Source organism: Strongylocentrotus purpuratus, unplaced genomic scaffold (assembly GCF_000002235.5).
Source record: "Strongylocentrotus purpuratus isolate Spur 01 unplaced genomic scaffold, Spur_5.0 spur5_scaffold_6, whole genome shotgun sequence".
NCBI classification, from domain to species: Eukaryota; Metazoa; Echinodermata; class Echinoidea; order Camarodonta; family Strongylocentrotidae; genus Strongylocentrotus; species Strongylocentrotus purpuratus.
The window spans coordinates 36,865,596-36,891,015 of NW_022145612.1; the positions used below are offsets into that span (position 1 = coordinate 36,865,596).

The following is a 25,420-nucleotide window of genomic DNA, read 5'->3' on the forward strand; positions in this document are numbered from 1 at the left end:
TATGGAATGCCATTTGTCAATGATGAACATATACATGTACATGTAGAATCTTTCTCAGCTACACATATATAAGCTTTGAAATATCATTGTATTTGAATACTAAGATCATTGCAGTTTCCTATTTGGAAATTCATTATGATTATCAAGACCACATGTAAACATTTCATGGTATCCTACAATGTACATCTATAGGGAAGTAAATTTGTATCCCTCTTCATCCCACCCCCACCAAACACTACCTTCCCTTTTGTTTGGGAACACTCATTATATACTCACACCTGTATGATTTGCAATAATTTCAGGGAAAAGAAATATACATTATAACCACATGGTCAATGTTCAGATATCTACATCATATATGTGAATTTAAAAAATAAGGTATACCAATGGATCTTCAATTTTATAAAATCTTCTTTCCTTATTTCTTGCAGTGCCCATAGCAACAAGCCTCCACCCAAGGTATCGGTAGACTCTGAGGATGAGGATGATGAGGAGCAGGAAGAGGGGCAGGAGGGGGAGGAGCAAGGAGCCTATGGATCTGATGAAGATGAGCAGGAGGATCCTCAAGACTACTGCAAAGGTGGGTGCTTTTTTTTCTTCAGAACTGTCACGTCATCGTCGTCATGTTTCATTTATTTCATTTATTTATTTCACTCTCTTTTAAAAAACATAAAAATATATACATGTTTGTTCATTATCAACATAAGATATAAGGAAGTGGGAGTGAAGTGGAGAATGATCCCTAAATAAATACTAAGCATAAACAAGATAAAAACTTATTTTATATAAAAAACATAGTACAAAGTACATTCACAACAACAGAGGGGAGAGGAAAGATAAAGATAACATATCGTAAAGACAGTCACAGGAAGATAAGAAAAGAGAGAAGATAAGAAGAAGGAAGTTACAACTTGAATTTTACGATCTACATAGTAAATGACAAATTCATTTTGTTCTGCTAAAATAAACCCTTATACATATAATATTTGATACTGTCTCTTTGCTGAAAGCCATTAGGTCTTTGCTCTGATGATACAAGTTAATGGAGCACACAGCAAGAGACAGTATGTTCAGTATAGAATTGCGTGCCAAGAATTATCATGCACAGTCTGAACTTTGCACTTTTTTTAGTCCAAGCAGCTTCTTCATGGAAATTTATGTAAAAAGGTTCACATTTCTTCTGGGATATGTTTTCAAGAGCTGTCTTTAAGCTTCCAAGAAGTCTCATTGAGCTTCCAAAAGTGTAATCGATCTCTGCTTTATGTAGTTTGAGGTGTTGCAACAAACTTGCAATATATACATTACATGGCCGAACCAAAAACCATCTCCTTAACTCTCACTTTGTCAAATATTAACCTGCCTCCATCATTTCTTCAATTGAATCCTACAGTTTCAACAAAAACAGACTGTTTGAAAACCATGCTTGCTTTAATGCTTTCCAGTAAATTCCTCTAAGGATGTTAAGAATTGGATCATTCCAAGAATCTAAGTTATTGATGTGATGTTTTTGGACCGCATCCAAGCAGTAATAGAATGTCTAGAGGCAGGAGAAAGTTTGAGAGAGGATATGGATCACCTGTCCGGTCCCTAAAATACAAGATCAATCGTGGAAACCGTCGATTTGACGAGGTTGTTATGAATCTTATCTCAAATTTTTCTTGGATAACGAGTTTTTATCTTATCTTTGTTAAACCAAACTTACATACAGTTATGAGCATCCAACAAACTGACGAAGCATAATTTGGAAATAAAAATTAAAGAAACATTTGATTTGAAATTAAAAATATTAAAATTTAAAGATAACATTTTGGAAATTGAAAGAGTTTGCAATAATTTGTTTTCATGTCTGGGAGCCCTTTTTTAATATTCATAGATATTCATGAGGTACATGGTTTTGTGGCTCAGTGAGTGGAGAGATGGCCTTAGAAACTGGTGACACGGGTTCTAGACCAACTTGATGCTCTAGTTACCTTGCAGTAGAGATAACTTTGTCCTATTTATAGGATGTAAATGACAAACTTCTCTAGAGTTTCCTTTCAGTTGACCTGACATACACTACAGCAACATTTGATATGTGACTTATTTGTCAAACATATAGCATAGAGGTAGGATTTCAATAAGGATTTAGGTATATGTTGGGTTAGGGTTAGGTATGGTGTTTTGTCAAAGTTTGAAGTTGGGACCTTGGTTAGTTTAGATTGACTTTAGAAAAATCTATATCTTCTTAGCAATTGAATGTGAATAATCAGTGTGCTTGTTTGAATATTGTATGTAGGCCTTGGGAAGGCAATGCCCTGGGATCAGACCTGACCTGATAATACAGCTGACCTGGGGATTAACTTTGCTTACCTGGGAATTAATGTATGCCTCTGGCTGAAATTGGAACCCATTTGTTGTGGTCATGGAATGAGGTTTTGAACTTGCATATATATATATATATATATATATATACATTTATATACTGTATGGACCAAGGTAATATGGTATGGAATCTGGGGTTTTAATTGAACCCAAATTATAATTGCTTTATGGCATATGATTGAACATGTAGCCCCCCCCCCCCCCCGCCCTCCCCATCTCCTTGCATTCTGCGCTGAACTACACCCTATGAAAAACGTACTTTAAAACAAGTTAAAGCTTTTATGACCCAGGGTTGTTCTTATGCCCTCAGAATAGGGTGTGAACCCAAAAGGTTTGTGCCCGAGGTTTGAACTCCTTCATGCTCACAGGACATGGTATGAACTGAAGTGATGTGCCGCAAGTGTAAACATAGCTTCGTGACTGTGTCTTTATCCATTATGTCTTAAGCATGAACTGGAAGCCCACCTGTTTCTTGTTTATCATTTGTAATTTTTCATTTTCAAGAAAGTGTCAAGAAAGTATCAAAATGTCACCTCCTCAACAGATGCCAAAATGATGGCATTTAACCCAATTTATATAACATCAATAATTATAACAATAATGTTGCACACATCCTTGAGGATGTTTAAGTCACCTACAAAGTATTGTTAATAACCTGGCTCTAGTCCGGCTGCCCTGAGGCACTCCCCAAGCATTCAAGGTACCCATGAACTACACCTGGGTGGAGAGTGGCAAAAGACGTTAGTGCAGTGGCGGGCCTCGACCACGAACCATGGGATTCGCAGTCCGGTGACATACGTATCCACTAGACCTCTCATCTTGGATGTATTCCGTAAAAAAAAAAGATGTGAACTCTAAGGCTGCGACGGGTAGTCGAATGCTCGAGTACCCGCACGGTTGACAACTACTCGGGTTCGATTTCTCGTACCCGAATATTCGGCCGCAAAAAAAAAATAAAAAAAAAAATAAAAAATGTCCAGGCCCACGCTTACCCGTGCCAGGGAGAGCGGCGTCCCCTGGCATGGTACCGTCGGTAAAAATGTTTCTCAACTCAAGCACTGTCAAACTCACCTTTCAGAAACTGGGACCAAATGTCCAGATTTCTGTTTGGACTTGGAGGAAAATGGAGGATTATTCTGCCATCTTTGGTTTTTAAAACAGCATTGTTTACTGTTATTATTCTTATTAAATCGGCGCCTTCAACTGCTACTCAAAGTAATATTGCATGCGTTTTTGGCGAGGGACCTGGGAAACTGCCGAGTGGTATGGTAGTGGCAAAAAAAAAAAAAATCATTTTTTTAAATCCAAACAAATTCAAAAAAAAGATTATTAAAAAACATGGCGTCTGAATATTTGAGTATTCGCTTGTGAGCCTGGGAGTGTACTCGGGTACCTCATTACACTGTTGTGCACAGCCTTAGTGAACTCTTTCCTGAACTGATGTTGGCATCATGAAAATCGTTGGATCAACTAAATCCTGTTTTTTGTTTTATTATTTGTACTTCTCCCTCTTCTATGAAGTAGTAGGATAAACGCACCCTCTTTCTTACAAATGGAAGAATGATTGTATTTGACCCCTCTGTGAGTGTGATGCCCTCTATACGCATGAAACATGAACTGGAGACATACGATCCTTGGGGTAAACATGGTCACATGAATGTGATTGAATCAGCCACATGGAGATCAGGGATGGAAGCCCACCTGTTACGCTATGCGTTATTTCTCATTCTCCCTTGTAAATAAAGTTGTAGGAATATGTCGTCTACAGACTAACCCTGAAGAAATGATGGTATTTGACCTGTCTGTGACGTGTCTGTGACTTCCAATTTCTACCGGTACTTGAATGTTGTGACTTCTCAATTCAACTAAATGTCAGCAGTTCCCTACAGAATTCCTTAGGGTACACAGAACTGGTGTGGGAATCACTTTTTATTTTAGACTTTCCAGTGAACTATGACATGTAGTGGCAACTGTTGTGCTTGACAAATACTTGAAAAAGTAACCTGCAGTTTGATAATGATGCTAATTTGAATATTATGTAAATGATATTCTAAATAGTTGACTGAGTTATCAATAGGAATCGTGATATATTACAGGTTGTTAGAGCCTGCAAAATGTAAACGGACTTACCAATATTTACCTGACAATCACTCCTACTGAACAAGACAAGTTTATTATTGACACAGGGCACAGTTTGCATGTTAGTTAAGTTAGTACTTTCATCCTCAACTTTCAAATTTCTGTCACTCAGATCACTCAGACGTAAAATTTCTATCACAAGCATTTTGCAAAATTGGCAGGTATGATTTTGCACTTTTAACTTTCATGGCAACATTGATTTTGGGAGAAATTTCCTTTTTGCCATTTCTCACCATCAGAATTTAAGTATCTCCTTTCTCCTTTCAAGAAGAAAGCTAAATGTCAGAGCGATCGGATGATGCAAGCTGGAGAGGAGGAAAACTGTTCTCAAACCAAAATTTGTTCTCCCCTTTTGGTTGGACACGATGTATTGGGAAGTGTTTCTATACGGACTGGGGCTATCGGTTGTGTTGAGTGTCGGTTATTAAAGTGTATAGAGACATAGTAAAGTGGACTTGCTAGGATCTGTGACGGCGGCGGGCCTCTAGTGGGAGGGAACCTCTAAATTGTAATTGGAGTATAGTGATAGCTTCAGGTCATGTTCATGTATAATGGAAGAGGGGACGGTGTAAGGGATGCTGGTTGTTACTATTGGAGGTATTTAAGTCTAGATATCTTTCTATTCACACACATACACACACAGTGGTGAGAAGATTTCCGGTACCTGTAGCTGTTTTGCACATTACAATAGGGAGGCTTACCTTCAAGTGACGCATTAAAGGGGCAATTTAATAAAAATCTTAAGTAGGAGAAAAACATTTTGATGTAAATCTCCATGTATAAGACGCACCTTTATTCCACCAGAAATATTTGAAAGTCGGGGGTTTGCTTATGCACAGGCACAAGACATTTTGAGTCCTCAATGGTGGTGTACGACCATCTCTGTATCTCAACATAAATTACAAAATGCAAATATAAAGAATACTAGTTGAAGTTAACCTATGTTCCTAATTTGAAGGGAAGAGATTTGTTTTGATTTGTTTTTAATTATTCTTTATAGTGTAAAATAGTTGAAACAACTCCCCCTTCCCACCAACAAAAACCACAAAAAAAATTGAGCTCACTGACACAGTCTGTATGCTGTATTAATAAAGAGAATAACAATATATTGAGATGAGATGTCTTCATCAACATCAGCCCGCAGGTGAAACAAGAGTCCGTGGTCTTCATCCCAAGATGGACTTTTTTTTGCAGGTGGTCACTGGACAGGTGTTGGTAGAAAAGACGAAAGTGTATGAAACCATTTTTCTGGAAACATACTTACACTTTGCCCATGTGCACCGTGGATGTGACGTTGTCGTAAGCCGTAGAGCTGTGACGCAATCAATCTAAATACGATAGGCCTACTAGCCGGGGGAGGCATTAGGCTTAGGCATTTTGGAAAATCCCACCGCGATGCAGACGATGCATTATGCAGAGATTGGATGATGGGGAGGAATAGCGAGAGAAACATCCATTTAGCCGTAAATGCTGTCTGCTCCCAGCAGATAGTCGTGCGGAATTGGGCTGGATTTGTGATTGTTTAGCCGGCACTAGTCCAATCTACTCTCTTCATTAGGAGAGCATCAGCCTGGATTCCCTGTGATTTGAGGGATGGCAACGAAGCCTGAGGTGTGCATGTTCACTTCCATGTTGCTCTAGCCCAGATGTAAAGAGATATGGCACTTATGACAGGTTTCGCTACATTTGGAGCCATGTTAATTTTAATTAAAGAGCCTGAATTTGATTTTAATGAGATTCTGAATAATACGTTTTTAATCATTCCATGCCAAGGAGATTTTGAGGATCAAATATGTAGATTTTTGTCCTTGAATTGTAATCATGATATCATTTTGTAGATCTTTCCTATGGGATAGTTTATGTAACTCACTTGATCCAGGATTATTCAGTCTTTAGACTGTTGTTCCTATCCATGGTTTCCTTTGGTTGGGGTTGTCATCGAATTTATCTGGGGCATCTTTCCACCATTTCTCAAGTCCATATTTGAAGCACTTGACAGTGGTACTCTCCACAACATCGCCTGGAAGACCATTCTACACATTGATTATTCTCTGGCTGAATGAGTTTTTCTTTAGTGTCTTCCGGCATTTTAGCTTGTAAAGCTTGTGAATATTCATGTAGTTTGCATGAATATTATTGCAACATGTTCAGAGAATATGGCAGAATGATTGAAATGTGGACATCAATCGCACTTTGAAATTAATCGCAACTTAACAGTTGCAGTTACTTTCAAGTTGCGATCACTTCAAATCAATTGCAGCACTTTATTTTGAAACCAAGGTCAGCAATAATGTGTTATGCTGATCAATATATAATATTTCTATTGGAAATAAATCTTTGACCAAATTTTGATCACCCCATGTATAATACCCAATATTCAAGTGCTTTTTATCTACCCTTCTTTCACCCTCCCCCAAATTCTTATCATAATTCAGACTGTACTGCTTGAATCACCATTGCAGGATAAAATTATTGTTAATTTCATTACACTCTGTTATGTTATAAATGCACGACAACCCTTAGACAATCATTTGAGGGGGCTCTTGTGATGTAGTGTGGCTCTTTTTTGTAATATAAAGTTTTAGGGGCAGTTTACTTTTTGTTCACATCTATTTTTGTCATTGAGTCACTCGAATGTTGAAATTTACATATAGATCAACCGCGACTGCAAACATTCAATTTCAACCACATTTGACATTTGTGAAGTCTTGTCATTATGGTAATCAAGCAGACAAGAAAAGGTTGGAAACTTTTGGAAAAACACAAGACTGTTTAAATCTTAAGCTAAGTGCAGTACATCTGCGGAACTAAAGCTTATTCAAGAGATGACCTTCGGCGGCAATCAGGCATGCATATATTATATGTCTGATAAAAATCACTGTTTCACTTGAAGTTGTACATCCATTTGTACGACAATGATGATTGAAAAAAAAAGTATCACCCAAAATGGATTAGTGGAATGGGTAATTGTTTTTTTGTTGTTGTTATAGCTAGAAGGAAGTTTTGTTTAGTACTAGAAAGACAAATGTTATTAAACAATTCTTTTTTTTCTTCTTCTTCGCAGTCGATCATCTGCTAGAATTCTTGTATTTGTTTTTCTTTTCTTATTTGTAATAAATCTAGAAATAGAATAATATGCTCATGAATTCATAATTTGTATTTTGCAGCTTTCTCAATAAAAGTATAAAATGCAAAAAATATGAAAAGTGATAGATTTAATGAAAATATGAATTACACGACAGGGTATGCGATAAAATGAAATGATTTTATCTTGTTCAACATTCTTTTTTATGCCTCCGCCACCGAAGGTGGTGCCGGAGGCATCATGTTTTCGGGTTGTCCGTCCGTACGTCCGTACGTCCTTACGTCCGTCCGTACGTCCGTCCCGTTTGACCGTTATCACAATATCTCAAGAACCATTTAAGATTTAAACTTAAGACTCGGGAATAGTATTTATCACCATAGGAAGACGATCTGATTAGATTTTGGAGTACGTAGGTCAAAGGTCACAGGTCACAGAGGTCAACTTATGAAATTCCTTGTATTGAGTTTGTTAGCGCGATATCTCAAGAACCATTTGAGATTTAAACTTCAAACTTAAGGATAGTATGTATCACCATAGGAAGACAATCTGATTAGATTTTGGAGCACGTATGTCAAAGGTCAAGGGTCACAGAGGTCAACTTATGAAATTCCATACATTGAGATTGTTATCATGATATCTCAAGAACCACTGGAGATTTAAACTTCAAACTTAGTGATAGTGTGTATCACTATAGGAAAACAATCTGATTACATTTTGGAGCACGTAGGTCAAAGGTCAAGGGTCATAGAGGTCAACTTATGAAATTCCATACATTGAGATTGTTATCATATCTCAAGAACCACTGGAGATGTAAAAACTTCAAACTTAAGGATAGTATGTATCACCATAGGAAGATGATCTGATAAGATTTTGGAGCACGTAGGTCAAAGGTCAAGGGTCACAGAGGTCAACTTATGAAATTCCATACATTGAGATTGTTATCATAATATCTCAAGAACCACTGGAGATTTAAACTTCAAACTTAATGATAGTGTGTATCACCATAGGAAGACAATCTGATTAGATTTTGGAGCACGTAGGTCAAAGGTCAAGGGTCACAGAGGTCAACTTATGAAATTCCATACATTGAGATTGTTATCATGATATCTCAAGAACCACTGGAGATTTAAACTCCAAACTTGTTTAAATTGCTCTATGGCGGAGGCATCATTTTCGACTGCGCGCAGTCATAATTCCATCTAGTTTTAATTTGTAGATGGTTTACCATGTAGTTGAGATATTTGATTGAAGTTCTTTAATCCAAACTGACTTGCTTTTAAGATGGCATCATAAATCAGTAAAAGTGAGATGATTAATTTCCTGTTTCTCCTTTCTCTTCCTTTTTTCCCCATTTATAGGAGGCTATCATCCTGTGAAGATCTTTGATCTGTTTAATGGGAAGTACCACGTGGTTCGTAAGCTAGGATGGGGGCACTTCTCCACCGTATGGCTGGCGTGGGATCTCACGTAAGTTCCGTCTTATGACTTTTAAAGATAAAGTGGAGTTCTGGTCATACAAATTTAATACTGAAGCAACTGTGGAAGGTTGATTATCTTGTACTTTGAGAGTTGATGTATATGGTTGGAATAATCCCCCCCCCCCCCCCCCCAAAAAAAAAAAAATGTATACCGTATATATAAATAAAACAAAATAGCCCAGTCCTGCTAAATATCACATGAACTGAAAGGGACTATATGTGGATATGGCATGAAAGCTTGGTCCAAAATATCTTAGCGATTTTTCTTCATATTTTGAGTACGAGAGTGCATTTGACATTAAAACAATCTGAACGGCACATGATTTTGATTTAATTCATTCAGTTATAAAATGTCACGCATATTCTTTTCAATGCAAAACAATTTCTTCACATCTCCTGTATTCCCTTTGTAATGCTTCCATGTACATTTAAAATCGTATAATGTTTTGGAACAACATACCTGAACTTAGGGGTGCATTTAAAGGTAAAGACCAGTATTGGTAACGCCCCAATTTCAAAAAATGAAATGGAAGCTCTCATTACCAATCATGTGAAAGAATATGTTTTGACTAATACATGATGATAAAAAATTTGCCGGGAAACCGCCTACTAATTCATATATTTGGTAAATTTATTTCTCTCATGGTCGTGTGAGAGAGATAGGGTAGTCCCATATACATCTTTCTGTGTATAGTGCTTGTAACTTTACGAAGAATGGGCCAAATTTCTTATCATTTTGATGATTCCAGAACCTTGCAGATGCTAGATGCTAGATGATCAACCTTTTCTGATCGATTCCACAACGTTTCTTTCACAATGCAATCGCATGACCATTACTGGTCTTTACCTTTAAGGTGCAAAAAGGGGACTCCCTGCTGTGTATGTTTGTACAAGGCTACACGCTCAAGGCCTAAAAGCTTTCTGTTTAATACATGGTACATGGTGGAATGCATGAAGGTGTATTTTGAAATAAATGAGGAAGGGGGGGGGGGCACTGCAGTAGTGTTTTATTGCAAGGTCCAGAGAGTATTTCCCACTATTATGATTAGCACATGCTGAAATCATACAAAGCAAAATTATATAATTTTTGGAGATATTTTTGTCTTCAGCTTCAGCTGTATGAAGTGCAAGACAGTGACTTGTCATTTACTCTGGGCTTTCATATGCCAGAGATACAGCTTTAGGGTTAAGTATTATATTTGGTATTATACATTGTTTCAGTGATTGACATGCTCAGTCAGATATTAAAAGAACATCCGCCATTGTTCTGTTTGAATCATGGAATATTGTGATTGCTGTCTTGCACACAATGCATTCCTTTTCAATTAATCATAACTTTCGAAGAAAATGTACGTGTATGTTTGCATATCAACAACTTCATAGCTTTACTAAAGCTCAAAATTCTTTTATTTCTTCTTCCCTCAAAAAGAAATGTAAATGAACCAAAGGTTACTGACGTATGTAGTCTTCTAATGCAGACTATGCTTTGTTTAATTTTATTCGAAGAATTTACCTTACAAAACCAAGAATGAGATCAGAGGCACAAATTTATGACAGATAATGAGGGGGGAAAAAATCCTGTTCAACTTCTGTTATTACAGAGTTATTTTGTTCATGTGTGTACAAAATACAAACTAAAGATAGTCTAAATACTAGACACACTGTTTTCTAGCTTGGATTAGAAACCAAAAAACAATGTGTCTTAAAGGTAACTGTACGATGTCTGGATGCTAAGCCTATACATTTATATGCAGAGAGTATTCTTGATTTAGCATCAAGGTGGCATCGGTCTTGTTGACATGCTAGCTGGGAACGTGAACCTGACATACGAAAGGAATACCTCTGTGCAAATATTGTCATCTTGGTCCTACGCCAGCACCATTCCTGTTAGCACACGAATAGACACACACAGCCAAATAGCTGGATAGAGTGGTGCATTACGTTGCATAGCGTTAGAATCATAGCACCACTCGAGAGCACTTTAAAATGCGGGGAATTAGAGCGCGCTTAAAAGTAAAACAAAGCTTTATGCAGATTGGACTTTATTCTGTCAATAGAGACTCCCAAAAGGTGTTTTAATGGAAAGATATCTGTTGTGTAAACTGAAGAGATGCGCAGTTTCTGTTTAATGCGTTTTTTATATTTTCAGCTCCGTGACTTCTGCATTAATGGAGGGGGGGGGGGGGGAAATCTCTTGAATATGTCACACAAAAAAAAGCAAATTTCCCTCAAATTTTGGTATTTATGTTTTGTTGCAGTGCTGGTCAGGCAACATGAAAAATGAAAACAAGCATTAATTGAAAAATAGCCATTGATTCGTATCTTTTCGAGGTAGAAATTTTAAAAAGAGCTCAATTGATTGATGGAACTAAACAGAAAAATAAGCTGGGCTGTGATTATGTGATATTCAAGTTATTATTTCATATAAGATCTGGATTACAAAGTAAAATCATTATAAGATCTGTCTTTATCAGTTCGAGTTTGCCAAGTAGTAATTTAACTATCCCGATCTCAAATTTGCCAGTTAATTTACGTCTTCATCAGCCCGCAGTTGCAATTAGCAGGATATTTGGTCGAGAATATATTCCAAGAAATTTGGGAAATTTGGGAAAATTTGGGAAATAGCAGGCTAATTTGCGCCCGTCCGAGCTAATTTGTGATGTGCCAATCGACCTGGTGGAGACGCAATTTAGAGCTTCAGGACAATATCCTGAGTCTGAAAATAGCGGGTTATTTAGCAAACTGGAGCTAATGAGGACAGGCCTAATAGATCCTTTTTATTATCCTGACATTGACATCAGTCATATTTGAAATGTTTTTGTTCTGTAGGTCTACGTATATTGACATCTGTTGTGTTTTTATTTTTTAGACTTCTAATCTGACTGATTTGTTGTTTATTTGTTTGCAGGGGAAGGAGATACGTTGCTCTTAAAGTGGTGAAGAGTGCAGAACACTATACAGAGACTGCTCTAGATGAGATCAAACTTCTCAAATGTGTAAGTAAAACAGATGCCCAATCAATCTGATTTCACCTGTATAAGGACCTTTTTTCCTCCTCTTATTACTGTAAAACCAGTATTAAAACACTCAAGGCTACCATTCTAAGACTAGAGTTATTTTTTTTAGTAGACTTCCTTAATTTACTGCATAAAAGCTCACTGTTACCGTAGACATTCTATTGAATATTTTGTATGGTTTGGGGTGTTTTTTTATGCCTTCTAACCATTACCAAGTTCAATTTTACTATAATTATAATTTTTATTTTATTCTGTATTTTATTTTTGTGTGTGATTGGTTCCTCATTAAAAAGAGACCCTAGGTAGACACTTGCTCCTATTCTTGTTTACACCCAAAGTAGTTCTTAACCCATGTGTGGATGTAAACAACCTCTCATGGTACAAGGACAAGGGAGAGATACATGTGGAATTCCACAAGATATATTATTGTCCTGATGTTGAACCCATTGGTTCATCGCTTCATTCATTCATTCGTGTCAGTGCACCGAGTCGAGAATGCTAGCACAGAATCAGAAATCATTGACCTGTACTCTACTCAAATCTTAACAATCTTAACAAAGGAAGATAGTCTGATGTCGAAGTTTTTGATTTGATTCATGCCATTTTTAGTTCCAGAGTCATGTTTGACTGGATTCGTTTAAAAGAGACCTTTGTGTCTGGACAATATTACGGATATATCAAAATCTTGGAATGTGGGATCAGTGAAACAAATGAAACCTACTTTGGAGAATATCAGTTTACAATGGAGATTTCGTTGTTGTTTTTGTAACGGATACTGGCAGTTTGTGGGCATTGAAATGTAAACACAAATGTGTCAATGTGGAAGACAGAGCTGCCAAGTAGTACGTTTTTAACGTATTAATACGTTTTTTGGGGGTAAAATACGTTTGTACGTTTTGCTGTGCTAAAATACGTTTTTCGAAAGTTTCGAGTATGGCTGTGCAAACGTGGCTGGCTGTGAGAACAAGCGTATGCAGAGTTGTGCTATTGCTTTGTATTGGCGATTCCTGCGGCGCGCACGCATCCGCATTGCACACAACACAGGGGATGTACACCACTCAAAGACGTGCACATTTCCCCAGTCCATGCATACTGTACGGTACATGTACCGAGTATCGAGCCAGCGAATCCAATTGCCATATCCTTAACACACGCAAAATACATACCAATGCATTATTACACACATTATCACTCGCTAACTAGTAGTACAAGAAAGTCCCGTTGTCACTTCCAAAAATCCATCCTAAAAGCCAAATTTTGCCGTCAAAAATGCGGAATCAGAGCCATATTTCCAAAGCATGCGGGGGCTTAGCCCAGTTTTAAGAAAAAGTTTCTCCAAAAAAGCGCTAAAAATCAAGAAATCAGTGATTTTATTACAATTTTTTTCGATTATCGCAAGCCCTTCGAATGTGATGGTATCTTCAAAAAGTCAAATGAAAAACAAACACCGGACCCTGCTGATGCATTGACTTTGTGTACAAATTGATTCGACCCTCATATTCATTGACTTAGCATATTATTTTCAAATTTTCTAAAATTCTGTGATGTTTTTAAATTATTAAATTTTCCGATAAAATAGGTAAATATATTTAACATATATTTTTAAAAGTACAATTTTTTTTTCCTTGAAAATGTATTTTTTTAAAACTTTTTTTTTTTTAATTTGATAGGTCGGCAGCTGTCAATGATTGAACACATTTTTAATCAAAGAAACATAGTTGCAATAGTATTTTACAGGGAAAATAACGAAAAAAAAATTAAAAACAGGCAAAATATGTTTTTTCACCTAAAAATATACTTTTTCAAGCTGAATAATATGTTTTTTGAGAATGACAGGTTGGCAGCTCTGGGAAGAAAGCAAACATGAACAATAATGCTCAAAAGTCCCAAGGTCATTGTTATTATCTTTCAAATAAGGGAAAAGGTATAACCATTTAGAAAAAAAATCCCAGTATTGAAAAATATGATTGGAGCTTTATGCAAGTATAAAGGATGTAAATGTAACAGTGTATGGCAATGCTTTCATCAATTTTAAAAGGGCACAGCATACTTTGGTTAAGATTTTCAAAAGATTTTATCTCATTGAAAATTGTTCAGTAATGTTTAGCAGCCCCATGACCCTCACTAAACCCCAAATATTACAAACATGCATCACGCTCACAACTATAAAAGAGTTTGTGAGACAGGCTCTTAACAATAGTCATCTTGTGGTACAAATATTTGTATCCATTATAAGTAACTTTTCTATTCACAAAAATATTTTAGGTTTTACGAAAACTGGCAAACTGCTCATTGTCAAAAGCGTTAGACAGAATTTTACTATGTGGGCAGTATATTAACCTGTTTGACATGATTTGATTGAGATTTGATCCAAACATAGACTCCAGTCTAAGTTATCATAGGCTTTGTATTCAATTGGTTGAAGGCATACAGAAATGAAAGGGTTAAAAGAAATATGCTTCGAAGTAGAAAGAAATATGCTTGGAAGGAGAAAGAAATAAAGTGAAAAGAGGTGATTTTTTCTTCTGATCTAGAGACAGGTGTGATGTTAATGACAGCTCAGGAAATGAGATTGGCATAGATCTGCAGGTGACATTTTGATGAACTTGACGAGGGAGCGGGATGGAGATACATCTAGATATTTTTCAGAAAATAGGATGAGACCTAGTTAACACCCCAGTAACCACAACAAGAGAGACACCAGACCATCTGTAGACCAAACAAAAAATATTGTAAATGATGATAAAAGTGTGTCCATTTATTATTATATGGCACAGCTACGATATGAATAGTTCCTTTGCAGTCCTGCTCATTGCTCTGCTATAAGGCTTCGCCTTCTCACTTCCTTTGCAATCCTGCTCACTCCTCTGCTATAAGGCTTCTCCTTCTCAGTTCCTTTGCCATCCTGCTCACTGCTCTGCTATAAGGCTTCTCCTTCTCAGTTCCTTTGCAGTCCTGCTCAGTGCTCTGCTTTAAGGCTTCTCCTTCTCTGTTCCTTTGCCATCCTGCTCACTGCTCTGGTATAAGGCTTCTCCTTCTCAGTTCCTTTGCCATCCTGCTCACTGCTCTGCTATAAGGCTTCTCCTTATCAGTTCCATTGCCATACTGCTCACTGCTCTGCTATAAGGCTTCTTCTTCTCAGTTCATTTGCAGTCCTGCTCACTGCTCTGCTATAAGGCTTCTCCTTCTCAGTTCCTTTGCCATCTTGCTCACTACTCTGCTACAAGGCTTCTCCTTCTCAGTTCCATTGCCATCCTGCTCACTGCTATGCTATAAGGCTACTCCTTCTCAGTTCCTTTCCTATCCTGCTCACTGCTCTGCTATAAGGCTTTCCCTTTTCAGTTTCTTTGTCATCCTGCTCACTGCTCTGCTATAAGGCTTCTCCTTATCAGTTCCTATGCCATCCTGCTCACTGCTCTGGTATAAGGCTTCTCCTTCTCAGTTCCTTTGCCATCCTGCTCACTGCTCTGCTATAAGGCTACTCCTTTTCAGTTCCATTGCCATCCTGCTCACTGCTCTGCTATAAGGCTTCCTTCTCAGTTCCTTTACAGTCCTGCTCACTGTCTTGCTATAAGGCTACTCCTTCTCAGTTCCTTTCCCATCCTGCTCACTGCTCTGCTATAAGGCTTCTCCTTTTCAGTTCCATTGCCATCCTGCTCACTGCTCTGCTATAAGGCTACTCCTTCTCAGTTCCTTTCCCATCCTGCTCACTGCTCTGTTATAAGGCTTCTCCTTCTCAGTTCCTTTGCCGTCCTGCTCACTGCTCTGCTATAAGGCTTCTCCTTCTCAGTTCCTTTGCCATCCTGCTCACTGTTCTGCTAAAAGGCTTCTCCTTCTTAGTTCCTTTGCCATCCTGCTCACTGCTCTGCTTTAAGGTTACTCCTTCTCAGTTCCATTGCCATCCTGCTCACTGCTCTGCTACACGGCTTTCCTACTCAGTTCCTTTGCCATCCTGCTCACTGCTCTTCTATAAGGTTACTCCTTCTCAGTTCCATTGCCATCCTGCTCACTGCTCTGCTACACGGCTTTCCTACTCAGTTCCTTTACCATCCTGCTCACTGCGCTGCTACAAGGCTTCTCCTTCTCAGTTCTATCACAGTCCTACTCACTGCTCTTCTCCGCTCAATCCGTCATCAGGCTGTAATATAAACAGAATTAGATTGGATGCTAGTTCCTTGGGGATCTCCCTGTAGGCAACATACCTTTTAATCATCCAGTAATGTAATTACAATGACAGGGATGATCACTTGCTTGGCTATGTGCTGCCTTATATTTGGGTTCAAATGGCAAGGGGTGGTCTCTAAGAACATGAATGAAGAGGAGAAGAGACGGGATATGAAGGGGGTAGGAGAGTGGAGGGTAGAAGGTGGAGAGGAAAGAGGTTGGAAGAAAAAGGGTGAGAAGGAGGAGAAAGGAAGGAGGAGGGGGAAGGAAAGGAGAGGAGTGATTAAGGGTGAAGACCAAATAAATAAATGGAGGGAAGTGAAGGAAAGAGAGGGAAAGAAAATGAAAAGGGAATAAAAAGGCTAACTGGGATGGGGAAAAGGGTTGAGAAGAATGGCAGAATAGAGAGAGAGAGAGAGAGAGAGATGGGGATGAGAATTCAGGGTACACTTGAAGGAGGGAAGGTAACAAAAATCATGTAAACAATTATATGTCTAACAGCTTAGGGAGGATTCATAATATCCCTGATTATATAAGAGAAAGACAAGTATGCTGGTTAAAAAGGTCGTTATCGGTTTTTCTCTCTGCTGCATTGGCGTCTCAGAGTGGTTGGCACCATCTGAGCTGAGTAGCTCTCCTATGATTAGGGATGCATGCATTCAGCATCCTTGTGTTGTTTGTGAGTGTTGGGTTACTCCTAGTCTTCCTAGAGGAAGCAGGCAGTGTAAGAAGTTGGCTAAAGGCAGTGTCATCCTCATTATGAATACTGCCAGATGAGACTTGAGGGATCACCCATGAGTGACTGGTGTTAAAGCACCCCGTCAGGCAGGCATCCAGCTGGTTCTGTGTTCACACCGGACAAAGCAGCAGTGCATCTCGTCAGGCATAAGGCTGCTTGGTGTTCACACCAGACAAAACAGCAGTGCATCTTGTCTGCCGTTGGGCTGCTTGGTGTTCACACCAGACAAAACAGCAGTGTATCTCGTCTGCCGTTGGGCTGCTTGGTGTTCACACCAGACAAAACAGCAGTGCATCTCGTCCGGCATTTGGGCTACTTGGTGTCACACAAGACAAAACAGCAGTGCATCTTGTGTGCCATCAGGCTGCTTGGTGTTCACATCAGACAAAACAGCAGTGCATCTTGTGTGCCATCGGGCTGCTTGGTGTTCACACAGGACAAAACAGCAGTGCCTCTCGTGTGCCATTAGGCTGCTTGGTGTTCACACAAGACAAAACAGCAGTGCATCTTGTGTGCCATCGGGCTGCTTGGTGTTCACACAAGACATAACAGCAGTGCATCTTGTGTGCCATTGGGCTGGTTGGTGTTCACACGAGACAAAACAGCAGTGCATCTCGTCAGGCGTTGGGCTGCTTGGTGTTCACACCAGACAAAACTGCAGTGCATCTCGTCAGGCATTGGGCTGCTTGGTGTTCACACCATACAAAACAGCAGTGCATCTCGTCAGGCATAAGGCTGCTTGGTGTTAACACCATACAAAACAGCAGTGCATTTTGTGTCATCCTCCTTATGAATACTGCCAGATCGGGCTTGAGGGATTCCCAACGAGTGAATGATGTTAAAGCACTACGTCAGCTAGTCAGCAGTGCATCTTGTGTGCCATTGGGCTGCTTGATGTTCACATTAGAAAAGTAGCAGTGCATTTCATGTAGTCAACCATCCAGCTGCTTGGTGTTCACACTATATTCAAGGAGCAGTGCATTTGGTGTCAACCCAATGATGTATACTGACAGAAACGACATGAGGGATCAACCGTGATGCCGTGAGGGACTGGTGTTAAAGGCTCATGTCAGCCATCTACCTGTATCTACATGTACTCTGTGTTCACATTGAGACGAAGCAGCAAAGCAATGAGCTAGGCTAAAAGCAGTTTCATGCTTATTATGAACACTGCCACTTAGTGGATAACAAAATTTAAATGGTGTTAATGTGCCTAATTAGCCATTTAGCCATTCAGTGTTGTTACTTCTAAACTATCACTTTGTCATATCAGCTGTGCTATTAAAGAACGCATTTCTTATATTACACATGATAAACATGTGTGTAGCTAAGAATTGTTCATACCTTGCACCAATTTCTTCCTATTGTCTTTGCAGAGTAAAGATATTTAAGTTCTTTGCAGGTGCATTTACATCTTTGGAATTAAGTTAATGAAACAGATTCAGAAATCCTGTTTTTTTTTTTTATGCTATTGAAAAATCCAGTGCTTTACTTCACCTTTTAAAATTAATTCTAGTAAGGGTCAAGAATATTGGGTAATCATTACTCCATCTCATTGGAATAATTACTAAAGTTTGGTTTTGAATTTGAATTTTCAGGGGGCCATTTGCCCTTGAGCAGCTGTTAAAGTCTAGCCCAAACAATTATGTGCTAAACAATTTTTCGCTGATCACAGCACAGCACCCAAAGCTGAATTTGCCCTGCCCCAGCCCATCGCTTGAATGATTTTGGGATGAACCTCATGCGCAGGCTCTGTTGTTTAGAACCAGTAACCTGGACAACGAGGGACTATGACGTTAGCACTTGGGTACGTGGTTAAGTGGTTTGCAGGTTTGTGATAGCTAGAGGGTTAATAATATATATATGATAATATATAATAATAATATGATATATAGAGGGTTAATGAGTTTATTTCTCTTCTATTTTTTCTTCTTAGGTACGAAATAGTGATCCCAATGATATTCAGAGGGAGAGAGTGGTGCAGCTCGTTGATGACTTCAAGGTGACCGGAGTCAATGGATCACGTATCCTTTTGCTTTAATAAACCCTTCAGCATCGTATATATATGATGAACCGACTCAAAAGATGAGAAAAAAATCTGTGTGCAAGACAGGCCCCAAAGCCCAACGCTTAGTCCTTATTATATGCAGCACTATGAATGGTGCTCTCAAATCGAGGTTGGGAGGGGAGGGTTGGATGAGGTTTTTAAGTGTTTGAAGAGAAATGGAGTTGAGAGAGAGGGGAGGGGGAGAAGGAGACATGGGAAGGAGAGAGGGAGGAGGGTTGGGGAGAGGGAGGAGGAGGGGGGAGGGGAAGAGAAGAGGGGAGAGAAAAAAAGAATAGAGGAAGAATAGCGGAAGATAAGAAAAGGAGAGAGTGAAGGAGTGGAGAGGGAGTTAAAAGATAAGGAGGGAGAGGGGATAAGAAGGGAGAGGTGAGAGGGGAAGAGCAGTGACTGTCGGGAAGGCAGGAAGAGCCTCCCCCCCCCCCTAAAAAAGAGAGAATATGAGGGAAACGATTGAGAGGTACCGTTCCCTGAACGTATCAATTTGATGTGGTTTGATCTGTGAGTCATTCACCTTCTATTTTGTGGCGTGGGTTTTCTTCGTCGGGAGATGAATAAATTATTCCGTTCAAAACATCTCGCCCTGAAACTGGGGCCCTCTATACATTGTCTCTCTCAAGGTTGCTTCAATCGAATGCAGTGCCAGCATCTGAATGCAAATGTGAAACATTACCCTTTCAAAAAGTAATGCCAGCTCTCAATTTTGTGGCATTTTACAAAATGAGAGTTTCATTTTGAAGTCTTGTTCACATAATGCGGTAAGCCACAGCAAGGTTTCATATTTATTATGTCATATATGCACAGTATGCTTCACAGTGTATCATGTAACACATAGATAATGAGTCTGACATTTTTTACTGGTTTATCCAGTAGTGTGAATGGCAGTCCAAAAAAAATGATGGTGTTTCGAAATGGTTTTGGGTCTGTGTAAATGTACATGTAGGCCGTTTGTTGCACGTAGCTACTATTTCCTTCCCTACTTGCTATTCGTTTGATAACAGGTAGCAAAATCTGCTGCAGTTTTCTGCCTCTTATGTGAACGAATCTGAAGAGATATAGAGAAGGAGTTGATTGAAGTTTAAAACGTTGCAGAAGCATCTTCTTCTCTATGAATATAGATAGTTAAAACTATACATTAAACAGTAAAAAAAAAAAAAAATATTTTATTTTTTTATCTTGCCTCGACTGCAGGACACAATTGTTATTACCATTGTCTTGTATGTAAGATTTGTTTTCCTTAACTCGTATGATTATCTCAGATGTATGTATGGTGTTTGAAGTTCTTGGTAACAATCTTCTGAAACCCATCATCCAATCTAAATACATGGGACTACCCATCAGGCAGGTCAAGAGCATCATTAGACAGGTATGTACCTCTAACCCCCCCCCCCCCCTCCCAAATTAAATGTCTACCTTATTTAGAGTAGAGTATCTAAATCCGGGGGGGGGGGGGGGGGGGGCACTTTGGGTTCGTATGAAATATCAAGCTGCTTTTTCCATCCAGCACACAAGTTAATTTGCATGTAAATTAAAAACAGTGCTCACACGAAACACAAGTGATGTTATTGTGGAATGGCCATCTAATTAAGTGACGCAAATAGAGCAGTGTAAAACATGTACACTAGCATTCAATGTCCATGAAGTTAATGCAAAAGGATTATTGACAATATAATTCAAAGTTTTCAAAGAGAACATTCAATTGTAATTTTGTTTTCTTCAGTTAGACCACGTCTTGAGAGTTTTTATATGATGCTATATTTATATGATGCTTGGATATAAGTTTCTATTAAAAGGTCAAATGATACTCAATAGAATACATTCTTTTTAAATATCATATGGTTCAATGGCTTTGTGGTTTAAATTTAATTCAGTGTGGAGATTACAATGGGTAATCTTTGCCCCCCCCCCCCCCTAAAAAAAAAGGGAGCTAATTTACAAATCTAATGTGGTGACCAAATATCGCTTTGGCAACATTTGCCTCAAGCTCTTATTTGTCAAATTATGTGTTAGTAAGGGTTAGGGTTACTATTAATTTTAGGTGAGGTATAGGGTTATGATATGAAATTTTTTCGTCCAAGTGTGAAGGTAAACATTTCGTTATCTAGCAAGTTGACAACCGTGCAATTGTCATGAGAGATTGTGACATAGAATGGATCGACTGGTTGTTTTTACAGGTGTTGGAAGGTGTAGATTACTTGCATACAAAGTGTAAGATCATTCACACCGACATTAAACCTGAGAACATCTTACTGTGTGTGGACGAAGAAACCATCAGGAGACTGGCTAGTGAGGCCAAGGAATGGATGAAAGGCAAAGCAAAACCTCCAGTTTCATCAGGTCAGTATATTTGTATTTTACTGTTTTGTAGAAGAAAAAAAATGTTTAATGAATATAATTTTGTTTACTTTGTTTGTTTATATGGGATATAAATGCATAAAATCATCATATTATTCCCAAATTCTAGGTCGTCTTCTGCCTATTTTTAAACCCCGGCCTTGTGTACGTGTATATACCATGCAATGCACCAGCTAGAAACCAGAGAGATTTGGGCAACGGTCGCTGTTTTGAAGGGGGGGGGGGGGGGTCTGACCAACCAACCCGGGTTCTAGCACTTAAAGGGCAATACAACTAAATGAAGATAAATATATAACCAAATCCCATGAAATATTGTGCTTTTACAGTGAGTACAGCCCCACTAGAGAGGAAACCTCAGGAGAAGATGTCCAAGAACAAGAAGAGGAAGATGAAGAAGAAGCAGAAGAAGCAACTGGCTCTCCTGGAGAAACAGCAACAACAGCTCCAAGAGATTGATCAGGAGAAGACAAGGACAATATCAGGTAAACAAATGATCAATTAAAGCCCCACTGCACTACTTATAGCTACTTGGGCCCTCTATAGAGCAAACATTACCTAAGCGGTACCCGTTGGGCCCCCATGATCCTCTTTTTCTTATGTTAATTGAGAGCTTAATTGATGAGATAACCACCTGTCAGTGACCACGCAGGGAGGTCTAATCCCTCCTGGCCAAACTAGTGTAGAGAGGCTTTCATGACTTTTGTTATAATAATTCGAAGATGATCAGCAAGCTCCAGAGATATTTGCTTCTGTCTTTATTTCATCAGAGATAAGGTGATGGGGTTGAGGCTATGATTGGGGTTCAAGTTACCATTGGGTGTAATGTCAACATTGGGAATTTGAATGGATCTAGAAGTTGACCACTGAGCAGTTGTTGCTGGTGCATGTCTTGTAATCACCTAGAGGTCAAGAGGTCCCCTTGCTCATGATACTAGAGCGCTTTCGCAAAGACGACAGGAGAATTACTGCGATACAGTTCTTCCGTCGTGTTTAGGGAACAAATGCTATCATGCCTGCGTACGGTCGTAAAAATCAACAAGACAACAAAAATTCTGGTTCGCGCATGTGCAGATTGTTCTTTTCGCTCGCGTTACTGTTGTCTTTGCCTTCCGTCGTGATTGCAAAAGCGCCCTATTTTTCATGAAGGTCCTGATCAAGGCCCTCCAATTGAAATTTGAGACCTACTTGAGACTCTCTTCCATTTATAAGCTATTCACCTCTTATTTGTTTTTGATTGAAATAAGTTTGCTTTGAGACACATTATCATAAAAATAATCTCATCAGTCTATTTCATTCTTTTTAAAAATCTCTAATGTCACAGTGTCCTTGTATCAATATCAAACTAAGTAGTTTCATACAAGTTCAACCTTTTCCATCATGTCCTACATTGAAGACTTGCACTCTTTACCAATGCACCTATTCTCATCAACCTTGCCTTGTAATATCCTCTCAGAAACAAGCCAACCTGACGCCGACAGGGACGGTGAAGACAACGTCGCAACGGATGCAGTACCCCAGAACCAAAGCAACAACGGAAACCAGTCATTGAGCCCATCGGAAGACAAGATGGCAGAAGTACTAGAGGAAGCCGAGGAGGAGGAGGACGGAGCCGTCTCCAGGATGAAGGCTACAAAGTCTCCAGAGAGGACGTCAGAGATATCGAGTCCTGAGGAGGAACAGCCAGGTAACAATTAGCGATATTGGGTTTAGATTGCCGACTTTTCCTTTGATTTGAACTACCAAACAAATTCAAATGCAAGAACAGGTTTTTACTGTAATGTATTCATGACAGTCGACATCGAGGATAAGATTGTTTGAAGTTATTAATGCAGTATGGATGTGAACAAGCAAGTCTTAACTATTTCATTAGAGATCAAGGAGATGAAGGATCAACTGAACAGATATTTGCGATTGTATATGATGAAATGTTTTAACTCAATAAATATTTTAGAAGTTTTAATATTCAATGACAAACATTAATATAGATCACCAATGTGCATCATGTGTTTTAATGGATTGTGGATGTTGACAAACTATTTTAAACAGTGTAAAATAGTGAATATTAGGGACTTGACACACTTATTTGTCAAAGATGTTTTTTTTTAAAGAGAACTGGTCAGCCGTAGAAAGAGTTGAATGTAAACCCCAAATTGCTGCTAGTTTTACATCTGGGTCCTGTTGCAAAAAAACTAGCATTGATGGTAACTTCCATAGAAATCTTGATTTGATTGGCTGTTTGGTGATGTCGCCATGGTAGTTATTATCAATGACAAAGTTATTATCAATTCAATGGGCCCCTGAGGTCATTAAATGTTGATTAACTATTTCATACCGGACTCGATGTATAACTTGGTGATAATTCACAATAACATCAGTTTATCTGCATCATGAACAATTGTGGTTAAATCCGTTCTTTCTCCAGGAGTAGTCGTGGGTGAAAATGCAACAAACGGGAATGAGGGTGCCGGCTGTCATGGTGATGAGGCTGAGGATGCAGACGTCTTTGAGGATGCACCTGAGAGGATACCGTCACCGGTCAACGAGAAAGGAGATGGACCTGGTAGGAAGGAGGTGGAGAAGGAGCAGGAGCTTTGTAACGGGTATGTGGAGGAGAATGGAGACGGAGATGTCGACCTGCCTCTTAAACCAAAGCTTCATCCAGACGTCAAGGAGAATGGACTTGATTCAGCCTCCTCTACGCCTACACCTACCAAAGAAAGTCTCAAAAATGGTAAGCATAAACATTTGTATGTAGAACAAAATCAGGATGATACTTTTTTTTCTTCTTAAAAGCAATAATAGCCGTGATGAGAGCATGTGAGCTCCATGACGAGCTTTTGTTTAGATCTCTGTTTTTGTTAAAGACTCCCTCTCTAAAAATGTAGGTCTTACCAGAACAAGAACTATGAGTAGAGTTTATCAGCCGTTTTCAGGGCTTTCATTTCTTTAAAAGAATAGATGTTAAGATCATGGAATATTCACCCACAAGCTTTTCCATCATGTAAAAAGCAGACTCCTCACAAAGTTTCTAAATCATTGAGGTTTGAAGGTCAAAGGCTCTTCTAAAAATGAGATACAAGTTCCAAGTTCACCTTTAATTCCACTTCTCATAATGAGTGGCAACATTAAAAACAATTGTTTTAAATTTGAGTAGAGGAGTGGATGAGCGACAAAGATGGCCTGAATGCATGACAACTGTTTGCATTGGCACCGTCTTGTAACAAAGAGCTTGTCGAGCATTGCTACTGAACCTTGGTTCACCTCCTTGCATTGTAAACCTCTCTTTGTCTTTCCTTTGGTACAGATTCTATTTTCATCCTTTTCATGTTACAAGTACAATGGAGGTTCCATATCATCGCACCAACTATTTCTAGAACCTTTGATTAAACATGCATGAAGTCGAAATCTCAAAATACTGTTACATCAAACATGACCATTCCTTGTATGTAATGGCATTTACAGTAGGTATAGACTGTGCCATCTGCATGATGATATTGCACAAGAATGAGCACTTCAGATGGCAAGCAGTGAAAGGCATAGTTTTCAACACAGGTCACATTGTCTGTGACATGTAAAATTTGCATAAATGATGAATTGTTTATTCTTTTTTCTTTGTATAAATAGTTGAGATTGACTCAGAAAGGTTGTAATATTGATGTCAATTTCAATCATGTACTCAAGAGATAGGAATCTGAAAGTATCTGAATGATTGCATGACTTCCAATCGCTTTCGAACAAACGTAACTCCTCATAAAAGCCATACTGTACCAGAAGCACTAACCCAAAATCTCCTCTAGCGCCATCTGAGGTCAGCTATAGCAGTATGGTCCCTTAACTCGCTGCTTCCCGAGCTGCGCTGTTGGTTCTTGCATAGAGCCCTCTGTCTGCGAAGGAGGTGCGATAGCTCAGTCGGTAGAGCAGTGGTCTCGTATTCTGGTGACCCGGGTTCAAAACCAGGTCGATGCGCTAGTGCCCTTTGTTAAAGCATTAATTCTCATTACCAGGTCCCTCGGAGAG

General features: G+C 38.9%; 1 protein-coding gene across 7 annotated transcripts in view; it reads left to right on the forward strand.

Annotated features, from left to right (window-relative positions):
* The window catches only part of LOC581333 (SRSF protein kinase 3), a 56,773-nt gene that overhangs the window by 25,596 nt on the left and 5,757 nt on the right, over positions 1–25,420 (forward strand). For all 7 annotated transcript variants that reach the window (XM_030999903.1, XM_030999904.1, XM_030999905.1 and 4 more), the window contains 9 exons: positions 432–580; positions 8,944–9,052; positions 11,972–12,059; positions 18,920–19,007; positions 20,308–20,414; positions 21,223–21,385; positions 21,730–21,885; positions 22,857–23,087; positions 23,826–24,134. In XM_030999903.1, the coding sequence (XP_030855763.1) occupies positions 432–580; positions 8,944–9,052; positions 11,972–12,059; positions 18,920–19,007; positions 20,308–20,414; positions 21,223–21,385; positions 21,730–21,885; positions 22,857–23,087; positions 23,826–24,134 (1,400 nt within the window). The remainder of the gene's footprint in view (positions 1–431; positions 581–8,943; positions 9,053–11,971; positions 12,060–18,919; positions 19,008–20,307; positions 20,415–21,222; positions 21,386–21,729; positions 21,886–22,856; positions 23,088–23,825; positions 24,135–25,420) is intronic.